The sequence below is a fragment of the Bos indicus x Bos taurus genome, chromosome 16 (genome assembly GCF_003369695.1).
Source record: "Bos indicus x Bos taurus breed Angus x Brahman F1 hybrid chromosome 16, Bos_hybrid_MaternalHap_v2.0, whole genome shotgun sequence".
In the NCBI taxonomy this organism is placed as follows: Eukaryota; Metazoa; Chordata; class Mammalia; order Artiodactyla; family Bovidae; genus Bos; species Bos indicus x Bos taurus.
In genome coordinates, this window is record NC_040091.1 from 27,709,696 (window position 1) to 27,731,864 (window position 22,169).

The following is a 22,169-nucleotide window of genomic DNA, read 5'->3' on the forward strand; positions in this document are numbered from 1 at the left end:
ATATGCAGATGACACCACCCTTATGGCAGAAAGTAAAGAAGAACTAAAGAGCCTCTTGATCAAAGTGAAAGAGGAGAGTGAAAAAGTTGGCTTAAAGCTCAACATTCAGAAAACTAAGATCATGGCATCTGGTCCCATCACTTCATGGCAAATAGATTTGGAAACAGTGTCAGACTTTATTTTGGGGGGCTCCAAAATCTCTGCAGATGGTGACTGCAGCCTTGAAATTAAAAGACACTTACTTCTTGGGAGAAAAGTTATGACCAATCTAGACAGCATATTAAAAAGCAGAGACATTACTTTGCCAACAAATGTCCATCTAGTCAAGGCTATGGTTTTTCCAATAGTCATGTATGGATGTGAGAGTTGGACTATAAAGAAAGCTGAGTGCCAAAGAATTGATGCTTTTGAACTGTGGTGTTAGAGAAGACTCTTGAGAGTCATTTGGATTGCAAGGAGAGCCAACCAGTCCGTTCTAAAGGAGATCAGTCCTGAGTGTTCATTGGAAGGACTGATGATGAAGCTGAAACTCCAATACTTTGGCCACCTGATGCAAAGAGCTAACTCATTTGAAAAGACCCTGATGCTGGGAAAGATTGAGGGCAGGAGAAGGGGACAACAGAGGATGAGATGGTTGGATGGCATCACTGACTCAATGAACATGAGTTTGGGTAAACTCCGGGAGTTGGTGATGGACAGGGAAGCCTGGCGTGCTGTAGTCCATGGGGTCGCAAAGAGTAGGACAGGACTGAGTGAGTGAACTGAACTGAAGGAAAAAAATTGGTGTTGGCAAAACTGAGCATTCATATGCAAAGGAATGAAATTGAACTCATATCAAGTATAAAAATCAACTCAAAATGGATTTAGGACCTAAACATAAAAACTAAAACTATAAAATTCCTAGAAAGCTTAGGGGAAAAATCTTTCTAACATTGGACTTGGCAATGATTTTTTGGATTTAACACTGAAACACAGGCAACAAAAACAAAAATAGACAAATCAAAATTATATCAAATTAATGTATATCAAAATTATTACATATCAAATTTATATCACAATTTAAAACTTTTGTTCATCAAAGGACACAGTCAACAGAGTGAAAAGGCAATCTAAGAAATAGAAGAAAATATTTCAAACCCTATGTCTGATAAGGAGTTTATATTTACATGGAATATATAAAGAACTCCTACAGCTCAACAACAAAAAAATCAAATAACCCAATTTTTAAATACTTGAATAAACATTTGTCCAAAGATTAAATACAAATGGACAACAAACATATGAAAAGATGCTCAACAACGCTAATCATAGGAAAATGCAAAGCAAATCTACAAAAAGATATCATCTCACATCCATTTCTTTTTAAAAAGAGAAAATAAGTTCTGGCAAGAATGTAGGGAAAATGGAAACCTGTTGGTGGGATTGTAAAATGGTGCATATTTGGAACATAGAAAACAGTACAAGTGAAGTCACTCAGTCGTGTCCGACTCTTTGTGACCCCATAGACTGTAGCCTATCAGGCTCCTCCATCCATGGGATTTTCCAGGCAAGAATGCTGGAGTGGATTGCCATTTCCTTCTCCAGGGGATCTTCCCAACCCAAGAATCGAACCGGGTCTCCCACATTGCAGGCAGACGCTTTACCATCTGAGCCACCAGAGAAGCTAGAAAACAGTACAGAGCAGTACAGAGTTTCTTCAAAAAAAAACCTGAGAATAGAATTATCATATGATCCATTAATCCTATGTCTGGTTATGTATCTAAAAGAATTGAAAGCAGGGTCTCAGAGAGATATTTGCATATAGTGTTCATAGCAGCACTATTCACAATATCCAATAGGTAGAAGCAACCCAGGTGTACACTGGTGACTGGATAAAGAAAATGTAGTATATACGTAAAATGGAGTATTATTCAGTCAAAAAACGGAAATCCTATCACATAGTACAACATGGCTGAAACTTGACATTATGCTAAGCAAAATAAGCAAGTCACCAAAAGACAAATACTGTATGATTCCACTTACATAAAGTACATAAAGAAGTCAAATCCATAGAAACAAAAGAATGGGTGGTTACCAGGAGCTAGGAGGTGGGGAAATGGGAAAAGGATTACCAGGAGCCAGGAGGTGGGGAAATGGGAAAAGGATTACCAGGAGCTAGGAGGTGGGGAAGTGGGAAAAGGAAATGGGAAAATGGGTACAGAGCTTCAGACTTGCAGGAAGTTTTGGAGATCTGTTTCACCACAACATGAATTATAGTTAACACTACGGCATTGTACACTTAAAATGGTTAAGGTAGTAAATTTGGTGTTATGTGTTTTATCATAATTGAAAAATTACATTTTATGTAATTAGTTTTTATATAAGATGGCTTTTTCCTCAACAAAAAATATTTATTAAGTATGTACTTTCTAATGAGTAACTACAGGTAAAGGATACATCTCTTCTTATGTGATCACGTTTCCTTTTTTTGTTAGGCATATATGAAACCTGTAAAAATCAACATCTTCAGTGGGTGTCAGATTCCAGGTGGAAGCAGTGTTTTTATATCAGCAATGAACTAGAGCCTTTTTCTCTTCTATGTAAATCCCTGTTATCAAATGTGTCACAATGGAATGCTTTTAAAAACAGTAAGGCTGTATATTTGCTGATGAGCACAGCTTTCTCTTCAGAAAATGGTTCCTTGGAGGAAAGTGAAAAATCACCAGAGATAGGTAAAGTATTCAGTGTCTTAATCTAACTTCATTGCATATGTGTATATAGATTATCAAGTTATCAATGTAGTTCAATATCATGAAAAAACTAAAGGGAGGAACGTAACTATATAATAAGCACTTGTTATTTAATGTAATTCTCATTCCACATTTTTCTCCATTTTGCTTTGCTTCCAGATTTTTGCCACAAAATACAATTATGTTATGCAAAACATGATCAGCCTTAGATATATTTCCTTTATTTTTATTTCTCTGGGATAGCCAGAAATGGAATTGTTGGGTCAAAAGTATAGTTTTTATATTAATAGTCGCTTCCAAGTTGCCTTCCTTGAAAGTCTGTGATAACTTACATTTCCACCAGCAATATATGAGTGCTCCTTTTCAAACAAGAGTTTTGGTTCTTTTTCACTTTTACCAATCTGAAAAGTTTAAAGTCTTTAAATTTATCTATCAAGTTTAAGTACTTTTTCAGATGTTTGCTGACCATTTGAATTTGCTTACTTTGCCCATTTTCTACTCCATTGTTGATCTTTTTTTTGTCCATTTGTTAAGAATCCTATTAGTATAATGTTGTTGTTCGGTGGGTCAGTTGTATCCAAATCATTGCGACCCTGTGGACTGCAGCACACCAGGCTTCCCTGTCCTTCACTATATCCTGGCTGCTGCTGCTGCTGCTAAGTCTCTTTGGTCATGTTCGACTCTGTGCAACCCCATAGATGGCAGCCCACAAGGCTCCCACATCCCTGGGATTTTCCAGGCAAGAACATTGGAGTGGGAGCTTACTCAAACTCATGACCATTGAGTCAGTGATGCCATCCAACCATCTCATCTTCTGACACCTCCTCCTCCTCCTGCTCTCAATCTTTCCCAGTTTTAGGATCTTTTGCAATGAGTCAGCTCTTCATATCAGCTGACCAAAATATTAGAGTTTCAGCTTCAGCATCAGTCTTTCCAATCTGGGTTGATTTCCTTTAGGATTGACTGGTTTGATCTCCTTGCAGTCCAAGGGATTCTCAAGAGTCTTCTCCAGCACCACAGTTTGAAAGCATCAGTTCTTTGGCACCCAGCCTTCTTTATGATCCAGCTCTCACACCTGTATATGACTCCTGGGAAAACCAGAGCTTTGACAATACAGACATTTGTGGACAAAGTGATGTCCCTGCTTTTTAATACGCTGTCTAGGTTTGTCATAGCTTTTCTTACAAGGAGCAAGCGTCTTTTAATTTCATGGCTATAGTCACTGTCCATAGTGATTTTGGAGCCCAAGAAAATAAAATCTATCACTGTTTCCACTTTTTTCCCTTTGATTTGCCATGAAGTAATGGGACTGGATGCCGTGATCTTAATTTTTTAAATGTTGAGTTTTAAGCCAGCTTTTTCACTCTCTTTCATCCTCGTCAAGAGGCTCTTTATTTCCTCTTCACTTTCTGCCATTAGAGTGGTACATATTTGAGGTTGTTCATCTTTCTTCTGGCAATCTTGATTCCAACTTGTGATTCATCCAGCCCAACATTTCGCATGATGTACTCTGCATAAAAGTTAATTGAGCACGGTGACACTATACAGTCTTGTAGTCCTCCTTTCTGAATTTTGAACCAGTCAGTTGTTCCATGTCCAGTTCTAACTGTTGTTTCTTGACCTGCATACAGATTTCTCAGGAGGCAGCTAAGATGGTCTGGTATTCCCATCTCTTGAAGAATTTTCCACAGTTTGTTGTGATCCACACAATCAAAGGCTTTAGTGTAGTCAATGAAAGAGTAGATGTTTTTCTGGAATCCCCTTGCTTTTTCTATGATCCAGTGGATGTTGGCAACATGATCTCTGGTTCCTCTGCCTTTTCTAAATCCAGCTTGTACGTCTGGAAGTTCTCAGTTCATGTAGTGTTGAAGCCTAACTTGAAGGATTTTGAGCATTACCTTGCTAGCATGTGAAATGAGCACAGTTATACAATAATAAAATTATTTACTTATAATTAATTAGCATAACATGGTATTAATTTTTGTCTTGTTAAAAATATTAAACAGCTCATTCAAATATTTTTCAAAATCTGTCATTGCTTATTGGATTTGTCTATAATATCTATAACATAAAAATGTTTAAATGTTTGTTATAGTTAATTATGTCTGTATTTTCTTTTATAATTTTTTAATTTCCGGTTCTGATTAAGAGGTGTTCTTCTTCCCTTAAAGTTTTCTCTCGGGTTCATTATTGTTTTATTTTGTTGCATTTTGCACTAATCTATCTTGGATTCATTGTTTATTATGCTGTAAGATAAGAGTCGATATCTTTCATTTAAAGGCACTCTTTACTGACTTTTTGTTAAGTGAAGATCTTTTACTTTGCAAGTAACCCCAAGTTTATCCATTTTTAACTAGATGTTCATGTATTGTGGACTTTTTAAGATCAACAGAATATATCTTATCTATTTTAAAAAGCTATTTCTCTTATCTAAGTTGTATTTAAAGTTAGACTTTGAGGAAATAATGTAGAAATAAAAGATTGGTAGAAATGATAGCTGTACAAAAGAGACACAGATGTATAGAACAGTCTTTTGGACTCTGTGGGAGAGGGAGGGGGGATGATTTGGGAAAATGGCATTGAAACATGTATAATATCATATAAGAAATGAATCGCCAGTCCAGGTTTGATGCAGGATACAGGATGCTTGGGGCTGGTGCACTGGGATGACCCAGAGGGATGGTATGGGGAGGGACGTGGGAGGAGGGTTCAGGATTGGGAACAGGTGTACACCCATGGCAGATTCATGTTTATGTATGGCAAAATCAATACAATATTGTAAAGTAATTAGCCTCTAATTAAAATAAATAAATTAAAAAAAAAGAAATGATAGCTGTATATAGAATAGATGGAAATGAAAAGTAGAATTTTTCCCACCTTGCAAGAAAGTGTGATCCTGTGGTGACTGTATCAAGGGTAAGTGTGACTCTCTATCAAAGGTAAGAGGGGTCAAAGTTTTTAAATATATTTTTATAATATTCAGTTTTTCAAAAACTTGAAAATCATTGCATTTCCATTTGATCCTTATTTCTTATATCCGTTATAGGTAGATTCTGAACAGAAATCTCTAGCCTCTAGAGTTTATTGTTTATATTTATTAGTTATTAGTTTATATTCTATTATATGAACAGAAGTCTCTAACCTCTAGTTATCAATTTATAAACAGTATATATTCAGGATCAGGTCATAAAATATTGGCTCTGGCCTTTGCTTCTAATTTCTTTTCCTTCTGTCATCCATCATCTTTTCTAGTTCTCATTCTTCAACCATTTCACCAGAGACAAGTTGAAAGTTAAATCTACCTTAAGATATACCTCTTTTACAATATTAAAGATAGTTAGAGATGCCTGAAATCTCACAGAAATCTCACTTTAAAAGAAGTTAGCAGTGTTTTAAACAAAACCTCACAATTTTATAGTGAAAAAAAAATCATTGTATTACCTTTTGGTGATCCAAAGTATTTTATTGTTAATCTCAGTTTCTCTAAATTTTATCTAGCTCAAGTTTTTAATGAAAATGAAGAAATATACAGTTCTATAAATTTTCCCTGGGAGAAACTCACTCCATTTCAAAGACTTATTTTGGTAAGATGTGCTATGAGAAAATATTGATGTTCTAAATGTTTTGAGCACCTTATCAGTAATTTAAACTATTTAAATTTTAAACTTTTATGAGCAAAATATATAGATTTTGCAGTCTAATATTTAATGAACATTACTACTAGGGGAAAGCACTTACATTCCATTTTAATGTGCTTTTATGTGATGGGAGTTCAATTAGAATAACATTCTTAGCATCTTTCTGCACCCTTATTCATTCCTCCCTAGAAAGGAGAAAGAACTTGTCACACAGGTAATCTGAGAGATGAAATCAGTGTGCATGGCTTAGCCCTTCTCCCCTGTCCCTTTGGGGATTAGCCTTCCTGCAAAATGCATAATTTCTGCTCTGCTTCTCAATGCCATAAATTGTACAAGAACGTACCAGGGATTTTTACGGAAAAGTCAAAGACTGCCCAGCACTGCTTGAGACAGAAAAGTCTGCCGAATTCTACGGTTTAGTATCAGGAAGTACACCCACCTAAACCATATCCACCACCTTGGCCTGTATTGATAATAAAGGTGGTATTTTCCCTGATTCCTCTATTAGTCAATGCCTCAGAATCTGGCTGTGAGGTTGGCAGGTTAGCGATGTGAATAGGTGTCATTTGTGAGCCCTTTAAAGTAAGTAAAGCTTAGCATGTACTCTGCAGTTTTCATAAATTATCTCATTTAATATTCATAATCATCTTGGGGGTAGACATTATCATTTCCCCTTTTTATAGAATGCCTAATTGAGCCAGGACTGAAACTCAGACAATTTGACCCTGAAATCTGTGCTTTTACCAGTAACACCATGTTATACTTGCCAAAGTAGATTCTTTAAAGTAGATTTTTCTCACTGATGAGTAATCTGTGTATTTAATGTAGGTATCAAAAGCATTCAGAAATGAGATACAAATAAAACCTCAAAGTCTTAAAAAAAATAAAAAAATAAAGTAGATTTTTCTAAATTTGCCCTTATCACATCAAACAATCTTTAATTTTCACATTTAGCCTCTAGTTTGCTGCTGCTGCTGCTAAGTTGCTTCAGTCGTGTCGACTTTGTTCGACCCCATAGAGGGCAGCCCACCAGGCCCCCCCGACCCTGTCCCTGGGATTCTCCAGGCAAGAACACTGGAGTGGGTTGCCATTTCCTTCTCCAGTGCATGAAAGTGAAAAGTGAAAGTCAAGTCACTCAGTCGTGTCGATTCTATGGACTGCAGCCTACCAGCCTCCTCCGTCCATGGATTTTCCAGGCAAGAGTACTGGAGTGGGGTGCCATTGCCTTCTCCAGCCTCTAGTTTAGGGAGGAGGAAATCCTTCCTGTTATTTCCCTTTTTCTCTAACTTCCTGAAAATGCCAGCCTTAACAGCGAATCATCTTTCTTTTGGTTTCTGCGTTAAATTTTATTTTTACATCACTTTAAAATTTACTCATGCTGTTGCAGAAAAAGATTGCACCTGACTTACAGACATTTTTATCGGGGCTGTGATTTCGTTTTCTCAATACTTCAAGTACAATTTATCACTAACCAATTGAATTTGAGTCTTTGGAGATGTTTCTTATAAAATTTCAAAATCTCCAGTAAAGATCACCAAAATAGCAGAGACTATTTTAAAATATTCTATGTCCTTATATCTTAAAGTGAGTTGTTTTCTTTCCAACTTTTTATTGTGGCATAGCATACATTCATTATTTCATTTACTCCTGATAATAATTCCTCTTAAGTTTATTTAAATATAAAATTCCGTGGCAGTAAGTACATTTACAGGATTGTGAAAACTCACCACTAGCCACCTTTAGAAATTTTTATCATCCCAAACACTGTACCAAAAAATTCCCCATTATTTCCTCCCATTAGACCATGGCAGCCAGCATTCTACTTTCTGTCCCTCTGAACTTGCCTATTCTGTTGTAATTTTTGTTCAGTCATTAAGGCGTGACCAACTCTTTACAACCCCACAAACTTCAGCACACCAGATTCCTGTCCTTCACTATCTCCCCAAATTTGCTTAAATTCATGCCCATTGAGTCAGTGATGCTATCTAACCATCTCACTCTCTGCCACCTCCTTCTCCTTTTGCCTTCTATCTTTTCCAACATCAAGGTCTTTTCCAATGAGTTGGCTCTTCACATCAGGTGACCAAAGTATTGGAGCTTCACTGTCAGTCCTGCCAATAAATAGTCAGGGTTGATTTCCTTTAGGATTGACTGGTTTGATCTCCTTGCAGTCCAAGGGACTCTCAAGAGTCTTCTCCAGCATCACAATTCCAAAACATCGATTTTCAGCACTTAGCTGTCTTTATGGTTCCACTCTCACATCTGTACATGACTACCAGAAAACCATAGCATTGACTATATAGACCTTTGTTGGCAAAGTAATGTCTCTGCTTTTTAATACGCTGTCTAGGTTTGCCATAGCTTTTCTTACAAGGAGCAAACATTTTTTAATTTCATGGCTGCAGTCACTGTCTACAGTGATTTTGGAGCCCAAGGAAAGAAAATCTGTCACTTCATCCACTTTTTCCCTTTCTATTTGCCATGAAGTGATAGGACCGGATGCCCATTATCTTAGTTTTTGAATGATGAGTTTTAAGCCAGCTTTTTCACTCTCCTCTTTTACCTTCATCAAGAAGCTCTTTAGTTCCTCTTCACTTTCTGCCATTAGAGTTGCATCATCTGCATATCTTAGGTTGTTGGTATTTCCACAGAAATCTTGATTCCAGCTTGTGATTCATCCTGCCTGGCTTTCACATGATATACTCTGCATGGAAGTTAAATAAGCATGGTGACAATATACAGCCTTGACCTACTCTTTTCCCAGTTTTGAATCAGTCTGTTGTTCCATGTCCAGTTCTAACTGTTGCTTCTTGACCTGAAAACAGGTTCTCTGGAGGAAGATAAGGTGGCCTGGTATTCCCATCTCTTTAAGAATTTTCCAGTTTTTTGTGATCCACACAGTCAAAGGCTTTAATGTAGTCAATGAAGCAGTAGATGTTTTTCTGGAATCCCCTTGCTTTCTCTATGATCCAGCAAATGTTGGCAATTTGATCTCTGGTTTCTCTGCCTTTTCTAAATCCACCTTGTACATCTGGAATTTCTCAGTCGAAGCCTAGTTTGAAGGATTTTGAGCATAACCTTACTAACATGTAAAATTAGTTCAATTGTACAGTAGTTTGAACATTCTTTGGCACTGCCTTTCTTTGGGATTGGAATGAATACTGACCTGGATCACAGTCTTGTCATGGCAAAGGGGCTTGCATAACTCTATGAAATTATGAGCCATGCCTTGCAGGGCCACCCAAGACAGACAGGTCATAGTGAAGAGTTCTGACAAAACATAGTCCACTGGAGAAAGGAATGGCAAACCACTCTAGTATTCTTGCAGCAAGAACCCCATGAACAGTATGCCTATTATAGATACTTCATATAAGTAGAATCATGCAACATTTATCTTTTTGTGTCTGACTTATTTCATATAATGTCTTCAAGTTTCATCCATGTTGTAGCATGTGTCAGAATTTTTTCAAAGCTGAATACTATTGCATTGTATCCATATGCCACATTTTATTTATCTATTCATCTGTCCATGAACACTTGGGTTGTTTCCACCTTTTGGCTGTTGCAAGTAATGCTGCTGGAACATCGGTATATACATTTGTTTTTTTGTTTTTATTTTTGTTTGGGTTTGGTTTTTTCTTCTTTTGAGCCAAAATTTTCAAATTGAGAAATTTGACATAAAAATCCAGATTTCCAGCATTTATTAAAAAATTAGAAGATCAGCTAATACGTGGCCCACAGTCATCCATAGCAATACTCTCTGCCCTTTTGGAGCAGTGTATCATAGTCTTCACTGCTCCCAATTATTTCCCGACACTGAAGTTGAATGCTATTTGCCATTTAACATCATATTTGCATAACTTTTTATTATACAGGAGAATTATTTTTCTTCAGCCCAACCCACTTCTCCAGTTTATGTTATCCACCTGACAACTTTATTCCTCTACTCTGTATGTGGATTATTGATGCAATTATGACATTAAGATGTATTTAAGCTATAGTAACTGAAAAATACAGACTACTTAACAGTCTGTATAGTAAAAACTCCATTTGTGGGGAAAAAAGAACAGGTTAGAGAGATATTCATGTGTATGTAGAAAATATAAAGAACAACAAGAAACAAATAGTGGTTATCTAGGAAATAGGGTCTTCATATTTCAATTTATACTTTTTAAAAAATTTTATGTAACAAGTTATATAGCAAGTATTATTTGAATTTCATGTAACAAGTGTGTATTACCTTAACAACAAAATGAACTAGATTTTAAAACCCATGCTGCATTACTCTCCCCCATTAAGCTCCAAGTGGTTTTAGTTTGTCACTAGCAACTTTATGAGTATAGTCATCCTATTTACCAAACTCCGGGTCAGAAGACATGGTCTGATAAAATGTTAAGTGTATGTATAGGGAAATTGAGTTTAAATATTTGAAACTGGGTCTGATCTGTAAGAGTCAGAAATTGAGACTGCCACTTATGAGATTTAGAATATACTAGGGAGAAGACTCAGCCTAGTTAAAGGATATCATGGAGCTCCACAGGGGCAAGGACTTTGTCCAGTTTATTCAGTTCCTTCCATTTATATAATCCATTGGACAGAAAAGAGGGGGAAAGATGACAATGAGGAGATATGGACATGGGGAAATTTTTCAGAACTATATGTAGCTTCTTAGAAAAGAGCTAATAAAATTTATTTCAATGGAACCCATTTCTTCAAACTTTTCTTTCTGTCCCACTACCCCCCCCCTTCCAATTTCTTGGGGTTAAAAATTACATAAGTGGAGAAATTTAATAAATATTTGCTTGATTAATAAAATAAAGAAGGAACCAGCAGCATGATGGTGACAAAAGGTGACAATCACGTTGGGGAGACAGATTCTTAGCAGTGATGGACCACCCCTAATGGTGTTTCACTCGGTTGATTCTCACACTTTCGTAACTGGAAATACTGGGGGGACTCTGCTGTTAGACCCCAGATTCTATGTGTGCTGCCAATTTTCATGTTTAAAAATACAGATGTTGCAATTAATTAAAAATTTGAGATTAATTTTTCCAAAGGATACAGAAAAGAGCAAACTCAACATAATGAGTTTATATTAGGTTTCTTTTAAATATGTGAACTTGCCAATAGTTGATGGTTTTTGACGATGACCCATGGTTTAATCTAGTACCTCCACACAGACTGACAGACACATACAGTTTTAATTTTGCCTTAAATGATGGAGTCTCTGAAAATGCTAAGCACAGAATGTATGATCATTCTGTAAAGAAATAGCACATAAGTGATTAGTTTAAAGCAGTTTTCATGGAAAATGTCTGAAATTTGCAATGACTTCCAACAGATGAATTTCTATTTACCACCTGTATACTGTTTGCAAAACCTTTTAGTCCCTCTAAACTTCTCTGCAGATGTGTCCTCAGTTTGTTTAAACACATAAATATTGTGCTATTGATTTTCATTTTATTAATGGAAGAGTCGGTACTTTTCCAACTATGCTATCCTGGATTTTCATCCTCTAATACCGTGGGGTTTTTTCTTGCTCTAGATATGTACAGCAGAGGAGGAAAAAAACCCAGGCACAAGGTCTCTTTTTGCAGAGTCAGGGACCCTAACTTGGATTTGCACGTACAAAGTAAGATCGCAGTGTGTGAAAGATAGAGGCACCAGATAGCCCTGGCATCTAGGAAGGACCATAGGATGGTCAAGAGCAGTGGTGGGAGCTTTCCCACCACACATAGACTCCCCTCAAATTTTCCCAACACAAGGAACACCACAAAACTTTTGAAGGGCAACCTAAATACTGAATACTTCTTAGTGTGTTTCCTCTTACCACAGGGGATATTCCCTTGGGTAGTTTTTAAAGTTACTTATCTATCATGGTTTCTTTCTTAGATAAAAATTCTTAGACCAGAATGTTTAAAGAATTCTGTGGAAAGGTTTATAACTGAAAAAATAGGAAATGAATATATTCACAGCACTGGAACCAGTTTGAAGGAATCATATGAAGAATCCAATGCCAGGACTCCACTAATACTTATTCACTCCCATGGTAAGCTACTTGTGGACAGTTAAGATGACATGATGATGTTTTTCAAAAGATGTAGAGAAGTAGGTTCTGTGTCAGGGTGTTCTGTGTTTAAAATATTTCCCTATTCTTAAATATTTGGGGAAATTGTCCTATTCTTAAATGTCTTAAAGAATTGGGCTTCCCTGGTGGCTCAGATGGTAAAGCATCTGCCTGCAATGTGGAAGACCCGGGTTCCGTCCCTGGGTCAGGAAGATCCCCTGGAGAAGGAAATGGCAAGCCACTTCAGTACTCTTGCCTGGAAAACCCCATGGACGGAGGAACCTGGTAGGCTACAGTCCATGGGATCGCAAAAGAGTTGTACACGACTGAGTGACTTCACTAAATATCTTAAAACTGTAAACTATATTAAGGATGAATCTTTGAAACAGATTCACAGATATAAAGACCAAACTAGTGGATACCAGTGGAGATAATGAAGAGGGGAGGGCCAAGCTGGGGTACAGGATTGGGAGGTACAAACCACAATGTGTGAAATAAATAAGCTACAAGGGTATATTGTACAACAGAGGGAGTACAAACAGTATTTTATGATACCTATAAATGAACTATAACCTTTAAGAATTATGACTCACTCTGTTATACATCTAAAAGTTATTTATATCATTATTGTACATCAACTATATCTCAATTTAAAAAAATAAGCAAATAAAGCAATAGCACATTTAAAAAAAAAAAGAATGACTAAAAATGTAAAAGAACAAAGAAAAATGAGTTGTCCCAGATTCATGAATATGGAAAAATTTATCAGGGCTAGTTTTGTATGCAGAAAATACCTCCCAAACACACATATTATTGATATGAAATTTGGGATTACCCTTGCTTTATTAACAATTTTAATTCCCATTGACCTGTGAAAAAATGTTATAAAATTATCAGAAATATCTCTGTTGATTGTATGCTTGTGTGCTTCAAGACTTCAAATGCATTTTTTACTTTATCTTGTCTTTGCTCTACAGACCCTAAGCAAAATATTTTCTCCTAAGGAAAATACTTTCTTCATTTATTTTCTGCCTTCCATTATCTTCAAATCAAACATGTCTTTAGAACTCACCATTTTCAAACTTTGATTCTATTAGGAAAAGCCTTGTTCAAAGTGCCCCCATGTAGAGGCTTTCTCATCTGAAACTTTTCCATGTAAAGCAGCTGGCTATATGCCTGACACACTCATAACAGTGCTGTCTATTTCTTGAAAACTTAGCCTGACATGGCACCTAGGGCTGTGGCCATCACATCTATGTTCCAAACATCTGTCACCCTGTTAGACATGGCTTGACATATACACACTACATATAATAAAACAGATAACTAATAAAGAACCTACTGTATAGCACAGGAAACTCTACTCAGTATTCTGTAATTATCTATATGGGACCTATATGGGAAAAAAGAGTGGCTATATACTATATATGTATAAGTAATTCACTCTGCTGTACAGAATGGAAGATAGCACAACATTTAGAAACTTTGCTGCCAAAGCTTTTTCACAAAACATAAGATGCTCATACCTAGCTGCATGAAAGGCTAAAAATGAAGCATTTTAGCTGCGCACATGGCCATTTGGAGTAACACCAGGGTTCAGCTATAGAGGAGGAAGGGACAAGTAAGTGCTGGAGTAAACAACCCACAAGCCTACTACTGCTGTAGTAAATAGTATCACCCCATCTGTCACCCCATTAGATGGGGTTTGACATATGCACACTGTATATAATAAAATAGATAACTAATAAAGAACCTACTGTGTAGCACAGGGAACTCTACTCAATACTCTGTAATGACCTAAATGGGAATAGAATCTAAAAAAGAGTGGCTATGTATATGCATATACATATATGTGTGTGTGTATATAGATATATATATATATATATGACTCACTTTGATGTACAGCAGAAACTAACACAGCACTGTAAATCAACTATACTCCAATAAAAATTAATTTTGCAAAAAAGAAAATGGAAGAACCAAAATTTGAGCTCTACCTTCTGATTTAAAAGACTAGTTTTTCCATTATGTGTACACCTTTTCCCACTGCCACTTAATAAATGCTAGAATGTATTTTTAAAGAGGTGATTAAATGACTCTACAATAGTATGTATCTTTCCATGTTGTTTTACAGGGATCGACCTCACCAATACGCTCCTGAAATTTGCACAAGAGTTAATGGGAACAACCAATCATGTGACCATGATTTCTTTGGGTCGTGGCCAGGCAGCTAAAGCAGAAGCCCTCATTGTTAAGGCCCTAACCAAAACAGAGCAATGGGTCTTCCTCCAGAACTGCCATCTTGCAGCATCATTTATGCCAAGGCTCTACACTATTGTAGAATCGTAAGAGTTTTACATTTATTTGTAAGGGCTTCCCAGGTGGCTCAGTGGTAAAGAATCCACCAGCCAATGCAGGAACTACAGGACCCTTGGGTTCAATCCCTGAGTCGGGAAGATCCCCTGGAGCAGGCAACCCACTCCAGTATTCTTGCCCCATGTTCACAGGGGCCTGATGGGCTACAGTCCATTGGGTGGCAAAAAGTCAAACGTGACCGAGCAACTGAGCACCCGTGCACACATAAGAGATCAGATTATTATCAAAACAATGAGCTAAAACTGGAAATGGCAATGTACAACTGTGCTTAAACAGTGATAAAATAAAGTGTTAAGCCACTCAGAGGTAATGTAGGCTATTTTATGACGATTCTATTTCTCCAAGAACTTGAAAGCTACACTAGGAATATATCACTTTTTATTAGAAGAAAAGACCTCTTTAATTTTTACTTTCCATCCAGTTTATCAGTTTCTCTTTCTCCCCATCTCAAACTCTCAATAGATATACACTTGTACATACACATGTATATAGAAATGTACATGTGGCATAGTTTGTAATATCCTATTGCTTCCACACAGCAGAATATAATACCTCATATCCATATTTCCCAGGTGGTGCTAGTGGTAAAGAACCTGCCCACCAATGCAGGAGAATTAAGAGTCATGGGTTGGATCCCTGGGTCAGGAAGATCCCCTAGAAGAGGACATGGCAACTCACTCCAGTATTCCTGCCTGGAGAATCCTGTGGACAGAGAAGCTTGGCAGACTACAGTCTGTAGGCGTGCAAAGAGCTAGACTCAAGTGAAACAACAAGAACAGCATCCATAATTTCAGTGATAATTTTCTTTTTTTTTTATTTTTTATTTTTTTTGATAATTTTCTTTATAGGCTGTATTTGGTACCTATTCTGACTTACTCTAGTTCAACCCGTTGGCTATTTTCTCCCAAAGTACTTGCTGACTCAAGCAAAAATTCCCATAGGTTCAGCCTTCTTCTTTGCAGTGAAAGTATTTGGAAATAGAATGCTCTAACTTTGCTTGAAGAATTAGCAAAGTGTTGAGTTAGTAATGTTTTAACAAATTGCAGTCTATAGCTTTTTCACCAGATTTGCGTTTCTGTCTGCTTTACTGAGTATGGCCAATACTGTGTATAAAAGTGCCTTTATTTTTTTTTTTTAATTTTTTTAAATTTATTATTATTTTTTTTTACTTTACAATGTTGTATTGGTTTTGCCATACATCAACATGCATCCACCACGGGTGTACACGTGTTCCCCATCCTGAACCCCCTCCCACCTCCCTCCCCGTACCATCCCTCTGGGTCATCCCAGTGCACCAGCCCCAAGCTTCCTGTATCCTGCATTGAACCTGGACTGGCAATTCATTTCTTATATAATATTATACATGTTTTAATGCCATTCTCCCAAATCATCCCCCCCTCCCTCTCCCACAGAGTCCAAAAGACTGTTGTATACATCTGTGTCTCTTTTGCTGTCTCGCATACAGGGTTGTCATTACCATCTTTCTAAATTCCATATATATGCATTAGTATACTGTATTGGTGTTTTTCTTTCTGGCTTACTTCACTCTGTATAATAGGCTCCAGTTTCATCCACCTCATTAGAACTGATTCAAATGTATTCTTTTTAATGGCTGAGTAATACTCCTTTGTGTATATGTACCACTGCTTTCTTATCCATTCATCTGCTGATGGACATCTAGGTTGCTTCCATGTCCTGACTATTATAAACAGTGCTGCGATGAACATTGGGATACACGTGTCTCTTTCCCTTCTGGTTTCCTCAGTGTGTATGCCCAGCAGTGGGATTGTTGGGTCGTATGGCAGTTCTATTTCTAGTTTTTTAAGGAATCTCCACACTGTTCTCCATAGTGGCTGTACTAGTTTGCATTCCCACCAACAGTGTAAGAGGGTTCCCTTTTCTCCACACCCTCTCCAGCATTTATTGCTTGTAGACTTTTGGATCGCAGCCATTCTGACTGGTGTGAAATGGTACCTCATAGTGGTTTTGATTTGCATTTCTCTGATAATGAGTGATGTTGAGCATCTTTTCATGTGTTTGTTAGCCATCTGTATGTCTTCTTTGGAGAAATGTCTATTTAGTTGTTTGGCCCATTTTTTGATTGGGTCATTTATTTTTCTGGAATTGAGCTGCAGGAGTTGCTTGTATATTTTTGAGATTAGTTGTTTGTCAGTTGCTTCATTTGCTATTATTTTCTCCCATTCTGAAGGCTGTCTTTTCACCTTGCTTATAGTTTCTTTTGTTGTGCAGAAGCTTTTAATTTTAATTAGGTCTCATTTGTTTATTTTTGCTTTTATTTCCAATATTCTGGGAGGTGGGTCATAGAGGATAAAAGTGCCTTTAAATGAGGGTCTCTGCTTCTTCATGCCGTTATTCTTCTGCTGTGAGCATCCACAAGGGAATTATGAAACCAAAATGCAGCTGTCTGGCTTAACTTTCTAAAACCTTTACTAATAGTATGCATTCTGTTCTCAGACTATTATTCTTTAAGCAGTTTAAAAACTATTTCCTAATTTCACTTTTTCACATTTGTTTCATTACTTGAATCAGAAGATGAAGATTACTTAATTATATGATTTCAACAGATGCAAGCTCTGAAATATGACACAATAATTTCTACTAGATTTTTCATTATTAATTCAAAAAATATTTGTAGGAAACCTACTATTTGCCAGAAATCATTCTAGAGACTAAGGATACAGCATGGACCAGACAGTCATTGTATCAGCATTCAAAAAGTGTATTAAGACATAAAGGAGCAATAGAATGACAGTATTGTATCATTTTTTTAATTAATAAAATGTTCTTCAGAACAGTTTCAAAAGCTTAATAAGAGTAATTGACAATCATTAAAACTATGCTATATAACCAGTTGCCTGAGGAGGCCTTACAGATAGCTGAGAAAAGAAGAGAAGCAAAAGGCAAAGGAGAAAAGGAAAGATATACCCATTTGAATGGGTTCCAAATGGGTTCCAAAGAGTTCCAAAGAATACCAAGGAGAGAGAAGAAATTCTTCCTCAGTGATCAATGCAAAGAAATAGAGGAAAACAAAAGAATGAGAAAGACTAGAGATCTCTTCAAGAAAATTAGAGCTATCAAGGGCATATTTCTTGCAAAGATGGGCACAATAAAGGACAGAAATGGTATGGACCTAGCAGAGGCAGAAAATATTAAGAAGATATACATAGAAGAACTATACAAAAAAGATCTTACTGACCCAGATAACCACAATGGTGTGATCATTCACCTAAAGCCAAATATCCTAGAATGCGAAGTCAAGTGGGCCTTAGGAAGCATCACTATGAAAAAAGCTAATGGAGGAATGGAATTCCAGTTGAGCTATTTCAAATCCTAAAAGATGATGCTGTGAAAGTGCTACACTCAATATGCCGGCAAATTTGGAAAACTCATCAGTGGCCACAGGACTGGAAAAGGTCAGTTTTCATTCCAATCCAAGAGAATGACAATTCCAAAGAATGTTCAAACTACTACACAATTGCACTCATCTTACATGCTAGCAAAGTAATGCTCAAAATTCTCCAAGTGACGTTTCAACAGTACGTGAAACAAGAGCTTTCAGATATTCAAGCTAGATTTAGAAAAGGCAGAGGAACCAGAGATCAAATTGTCAACATTTGTTAGATCATTGAAAAAGCAAGAGAGTTCCAGAAAAACATCTACGTCTGCTCTATTGACTATGCCAAAGCCTTTGACTGTGTGCATCACAACAAACAGGAAAATTCTGAAAGAGATGGGAGTACCAGACCACCTGACCTGCCTCTGGAGAAATCTGTATGCAGGTCAGGAAGCAACAGTTAGAACCAGATGTGGAACAACAGACTGGTTCCAAATAGGGAAAGGAATACATCAAGGCTGTATACTGTCACCCTGCTTGTTTAATTTATATGCAGAATAACCCCAAAACCCCAGCTTTCACCAGGTGGCTTTTCACCAGAATGTGGGGGGCTCTGAGGGACACAGGAGGGTGCATGGGCCGCAGGGGACACCGCCTCAGCACCTCACCCACCTTGTGGCTCAGAGCTGAGGGGGTCACCCCACAACGCCCCCCCACAGAGTGCTGACACCACACCGTGGACAGAATGCCCCGGCTGACCGAGCTCTATAATCAAGGGCAATCTCAAAACTGAAAATTCTTGAAGCAGACCTGAGGTCAGGTTTCTTACTGTGGAACACTCAGACTAAGAGAAGACAGCTCCTCAGAGAAACCGAGTTTCTGGGGAGCTGAGTTCGCAATCACCCACCGGATCTCTTCATTGATGGCGTCCAGCCGCTCCTGCAGCATCACAGTCAGAGTCTTGGCATTGGCCTGCCCGCTGGGTGACAGCTGAATGGCCAAGCTGAAGAGGGTGACCCTGTCGCCCTCGCCGTCAGACACGCCCTCGTCACTCTCGAATGCCTGGGCCATGATGTGAAATGCCAGGCTGGATGAAGCACAAGCTGGAATCAAGATTACTGGGAGAAATATCAATAACCTCAGATATGCAGATGACACCACCTTTCTGGCAGAAAGAGAAGAGGAACTAAAGAGCCTCTTGATGAAAGTGAAAGAGGAAAGTGAAACAGCTGGCTTAAAACAACATTCCAAGAACAAAGATCATGGCATCCAGTCCCATCACTTCATGGCAAATGGATGGAGAAACAATGGAAACAGTGACAGACTTTTATTTTCCTGGGCTCCAATATCTCTGCAAATGGTGACTGCAGCCATGAAATTGAGACTCTTGCTCCTTGGAAGAAAAGCTATGACCAACCTAGACAGCATATTAAAAAGCAGAGACATCACTTTGCTGACAAAGTTCTGTGTAGTCAAAACTATGGTTTTTCCAGTAGTCATGTATGGATGTGAGAGTTGGACTATAAGGAAGGCTGAGTGCTAAAGAATTGATGCTTTCAAACTGTGATGTTAGAGAAGACTCTTGAGAGTCCCTTGGACTGCAAGGAGATCCAACCAGTCCATCCTAAAGGAAATCAGTCCTGAATATTCATTGGAAGAACTGATGCTGAAGCTCCAATACTCTGGCCACCTGGTGTGAAGAACTGACTCATTGGAAAAGATCCTGATGCTGGGAAAGAGCGAAGGTAGGAGGAGAAGGGGACGACAGAAGATGAGATGATTGGATGGTATCACCATCTCTATAGACATGTGTTTGAGCAAGCTCCAGGACTTGGTGATGGACAGGGAAGCTTAGCGTGCTGCAGTCCATGGGCTTGGAAAAAGTCCAACATGACTAAGTGACTGAACTGATACTGATATAACCAGAGGATGATCAAGGGAAATTAATACTTCTTTATAAAATCAAGCCTTTAAATATTTATTACTAGTACCCTAGCAGCCCACACAGAGAGAGGAAAATGTGAAAAAGTTTTCTTAAATTTAGGAATTAAAGGAATATGTTCACAATATATTGCCAGGAGGAAAAATAGAAGGCTAAAAATTGTAGCCTGTATAGTACATGTATGTATAGCATATATCATATTTTTATTTTAAAAATGAAATAGAGAATCAGAGAGGGAAAAAAATGAAAAATATAGTACTTACTTCATCAAAGTTCAGATTTTATTTCTCTGTTTTGTTTGGTGTATTTTTGCTTTTGTTGTTTTGGGGTTTTTTTAATACTTATTTATTTACTTTGGCTGCACTGGGTCTTAGTTGGGGCATGTGAGATCTTCACTTTGGCATGTGGACTCTTAGTTGCAGCATCCCGGATCTAGTTCCCCAACCACAAGAATCGAACCTGGGCCCTCTATGTTGGGAGTGTGGAGTCTTAGCCACTGAACCACCAGGAAAGTCCCTTGGTTTGTTTTTTAAATTAAAATAATTTCAGACTTGCAGAAAAAATGCTGCTGTAGCCACACGTTCCAGGAAACAAACTCACTCAGAAGGACAATGCAGATAATGGAGTGCAGTTTATTACACCGGCGGGCCCAAGGCAGAGTCTCCTCTTAGCCAAGGACCCCGACCAGTTTTTGCGAAAACCTTATATATCCTAAGTGTACTGGCTCAAACCCACCTCCCCAAATTCCTTGAAACTAGTCCAGACAAGGTAAAAGAGAGATACAGTCAAAGTTAATCCATGATTCATGTGTCAAAAGACTAGATAAACAGTGGATATTTATCAATAGGCCTGTGGTCATATCCCAGTAAACATAATGAAATTTACCACTTTGTTCTCTTACAGAGATAATTAGCATATTCTTTATGCAACAGAGAGTCCAAGTACAAGTCCTGAGGCTCTTTTATCTGGGGGGTCTGGTTTTCCATTGGTATGCCATTTCTATAGACGCCAGGCACAAAGTTCAGAGTCCATTGGGAGGGTACCATGCGTGTAGTCTAATGTTCGCAGCCTGGCCTAAGATGGAGTCCAGCTCTGTCTGTTTCCTCCTTCAATGCAAGAATGATCCAAAAACTCTCCTCTACTGTTAACCTCTTTTCCTCGTTTACCCTATCATTTCTTTGTATGTACATATGTGTGTATGTGTGTATGACATTTTTTAAATCCTTTGAAAGTTAAGTTCAGTGTCAAGGCAGACACAATGCCATTTGACCTCCAAGTACTGTAGTGTGTGTCTGTGTCTGTGTTAGTCGCTCAGTTGAGTCTGACTCTCTGTTACCCCATGGACTGAGGACCTCAAGTCTTCTTGAGGTCCTCTGTCCATCAAACTATCCAAGCAAGAATACTGGAGTGGGTAGCCGTTCCCTTCTCCAGGGGATCTTCCTGACCCAGGGATCAAACCTAGGTCTCATGCATTGCAGGCAGATTCTTTACCTGATTATCTAATCAATAGAACTTAGTCATATCTAGCCTGTTATCCCAATAATATCTTTTATTGCAAAAGGAGAAAAATGTTAGGTCCAGATTCCAATTCAGGATTTCACACTGCATTCAATTGTCATGTCTCTTAATTCTCCTTTGTTCTAGAATAGTTCCTTAGTATGTTTTTGTCTTCTACAACTTGGACATTTTCTGAAAAGTACAAGCCAGTCATTCTGTAAAATGTCCATCAGTTTGGGTTTGTCTGCTATTTTCTCATGGTTAGAGTTACTTTATACAGTATTGCAGGAATACCACAGAAGTGTTATTGAATCTTTCTTTGTACATCATAGCAAGAAGTAACTGATGTACAAAGAAAAATTCAACAACACTTCTGTGGTATTCCTGAAATACCACACTGTTCCCACTACTGGTGACATTTCTCATTTTTATTATTTAATTAAAGTGGTATCTACCAACTGTAGAGACGCATCTCAAACTTTTCCCTGCTACTATTAACTTCCATTGATAATTTTCGGGTGCATAATTAGTAGACTATTTGCCAAATGGTAACTTTCTAACGCCA

The 22,169-nt window shown here is 37.8% G+C and overlaps 1 protein-coding gene across 1 annotated transcript in view; it reads left to right on the forward strand.

Annotated features, from left to right (window-relative positions):
- The window catches only part of DNAH14 (dynein axonemal heavy chain 14), a 376,162-nt gene that overhangs the window by 312,716 nt on the left and 41,277 nt on the right, over positions 1-22,169 (forward strand). Inside the window, exons 71-74 of the mRNA XM_027564099.1 lie at positions 2,475-2,711; positions 6,228-6,313; positions 12,260-12,416; positions 14,569-14,779. Coding sequence (XP_027419900.1) covers positions 2,475-2,711; positions 6,228-6,313; positions 12,260-12,416; positions 14,569-14,779 — 691 coding nt within the window. The remainder of the gene's footprint in view (positions 1-2,474; positions 2,712-6,227; positions 6,314-12,259; positions 12,417-14,568; positions 14,780-22,169) is intronic.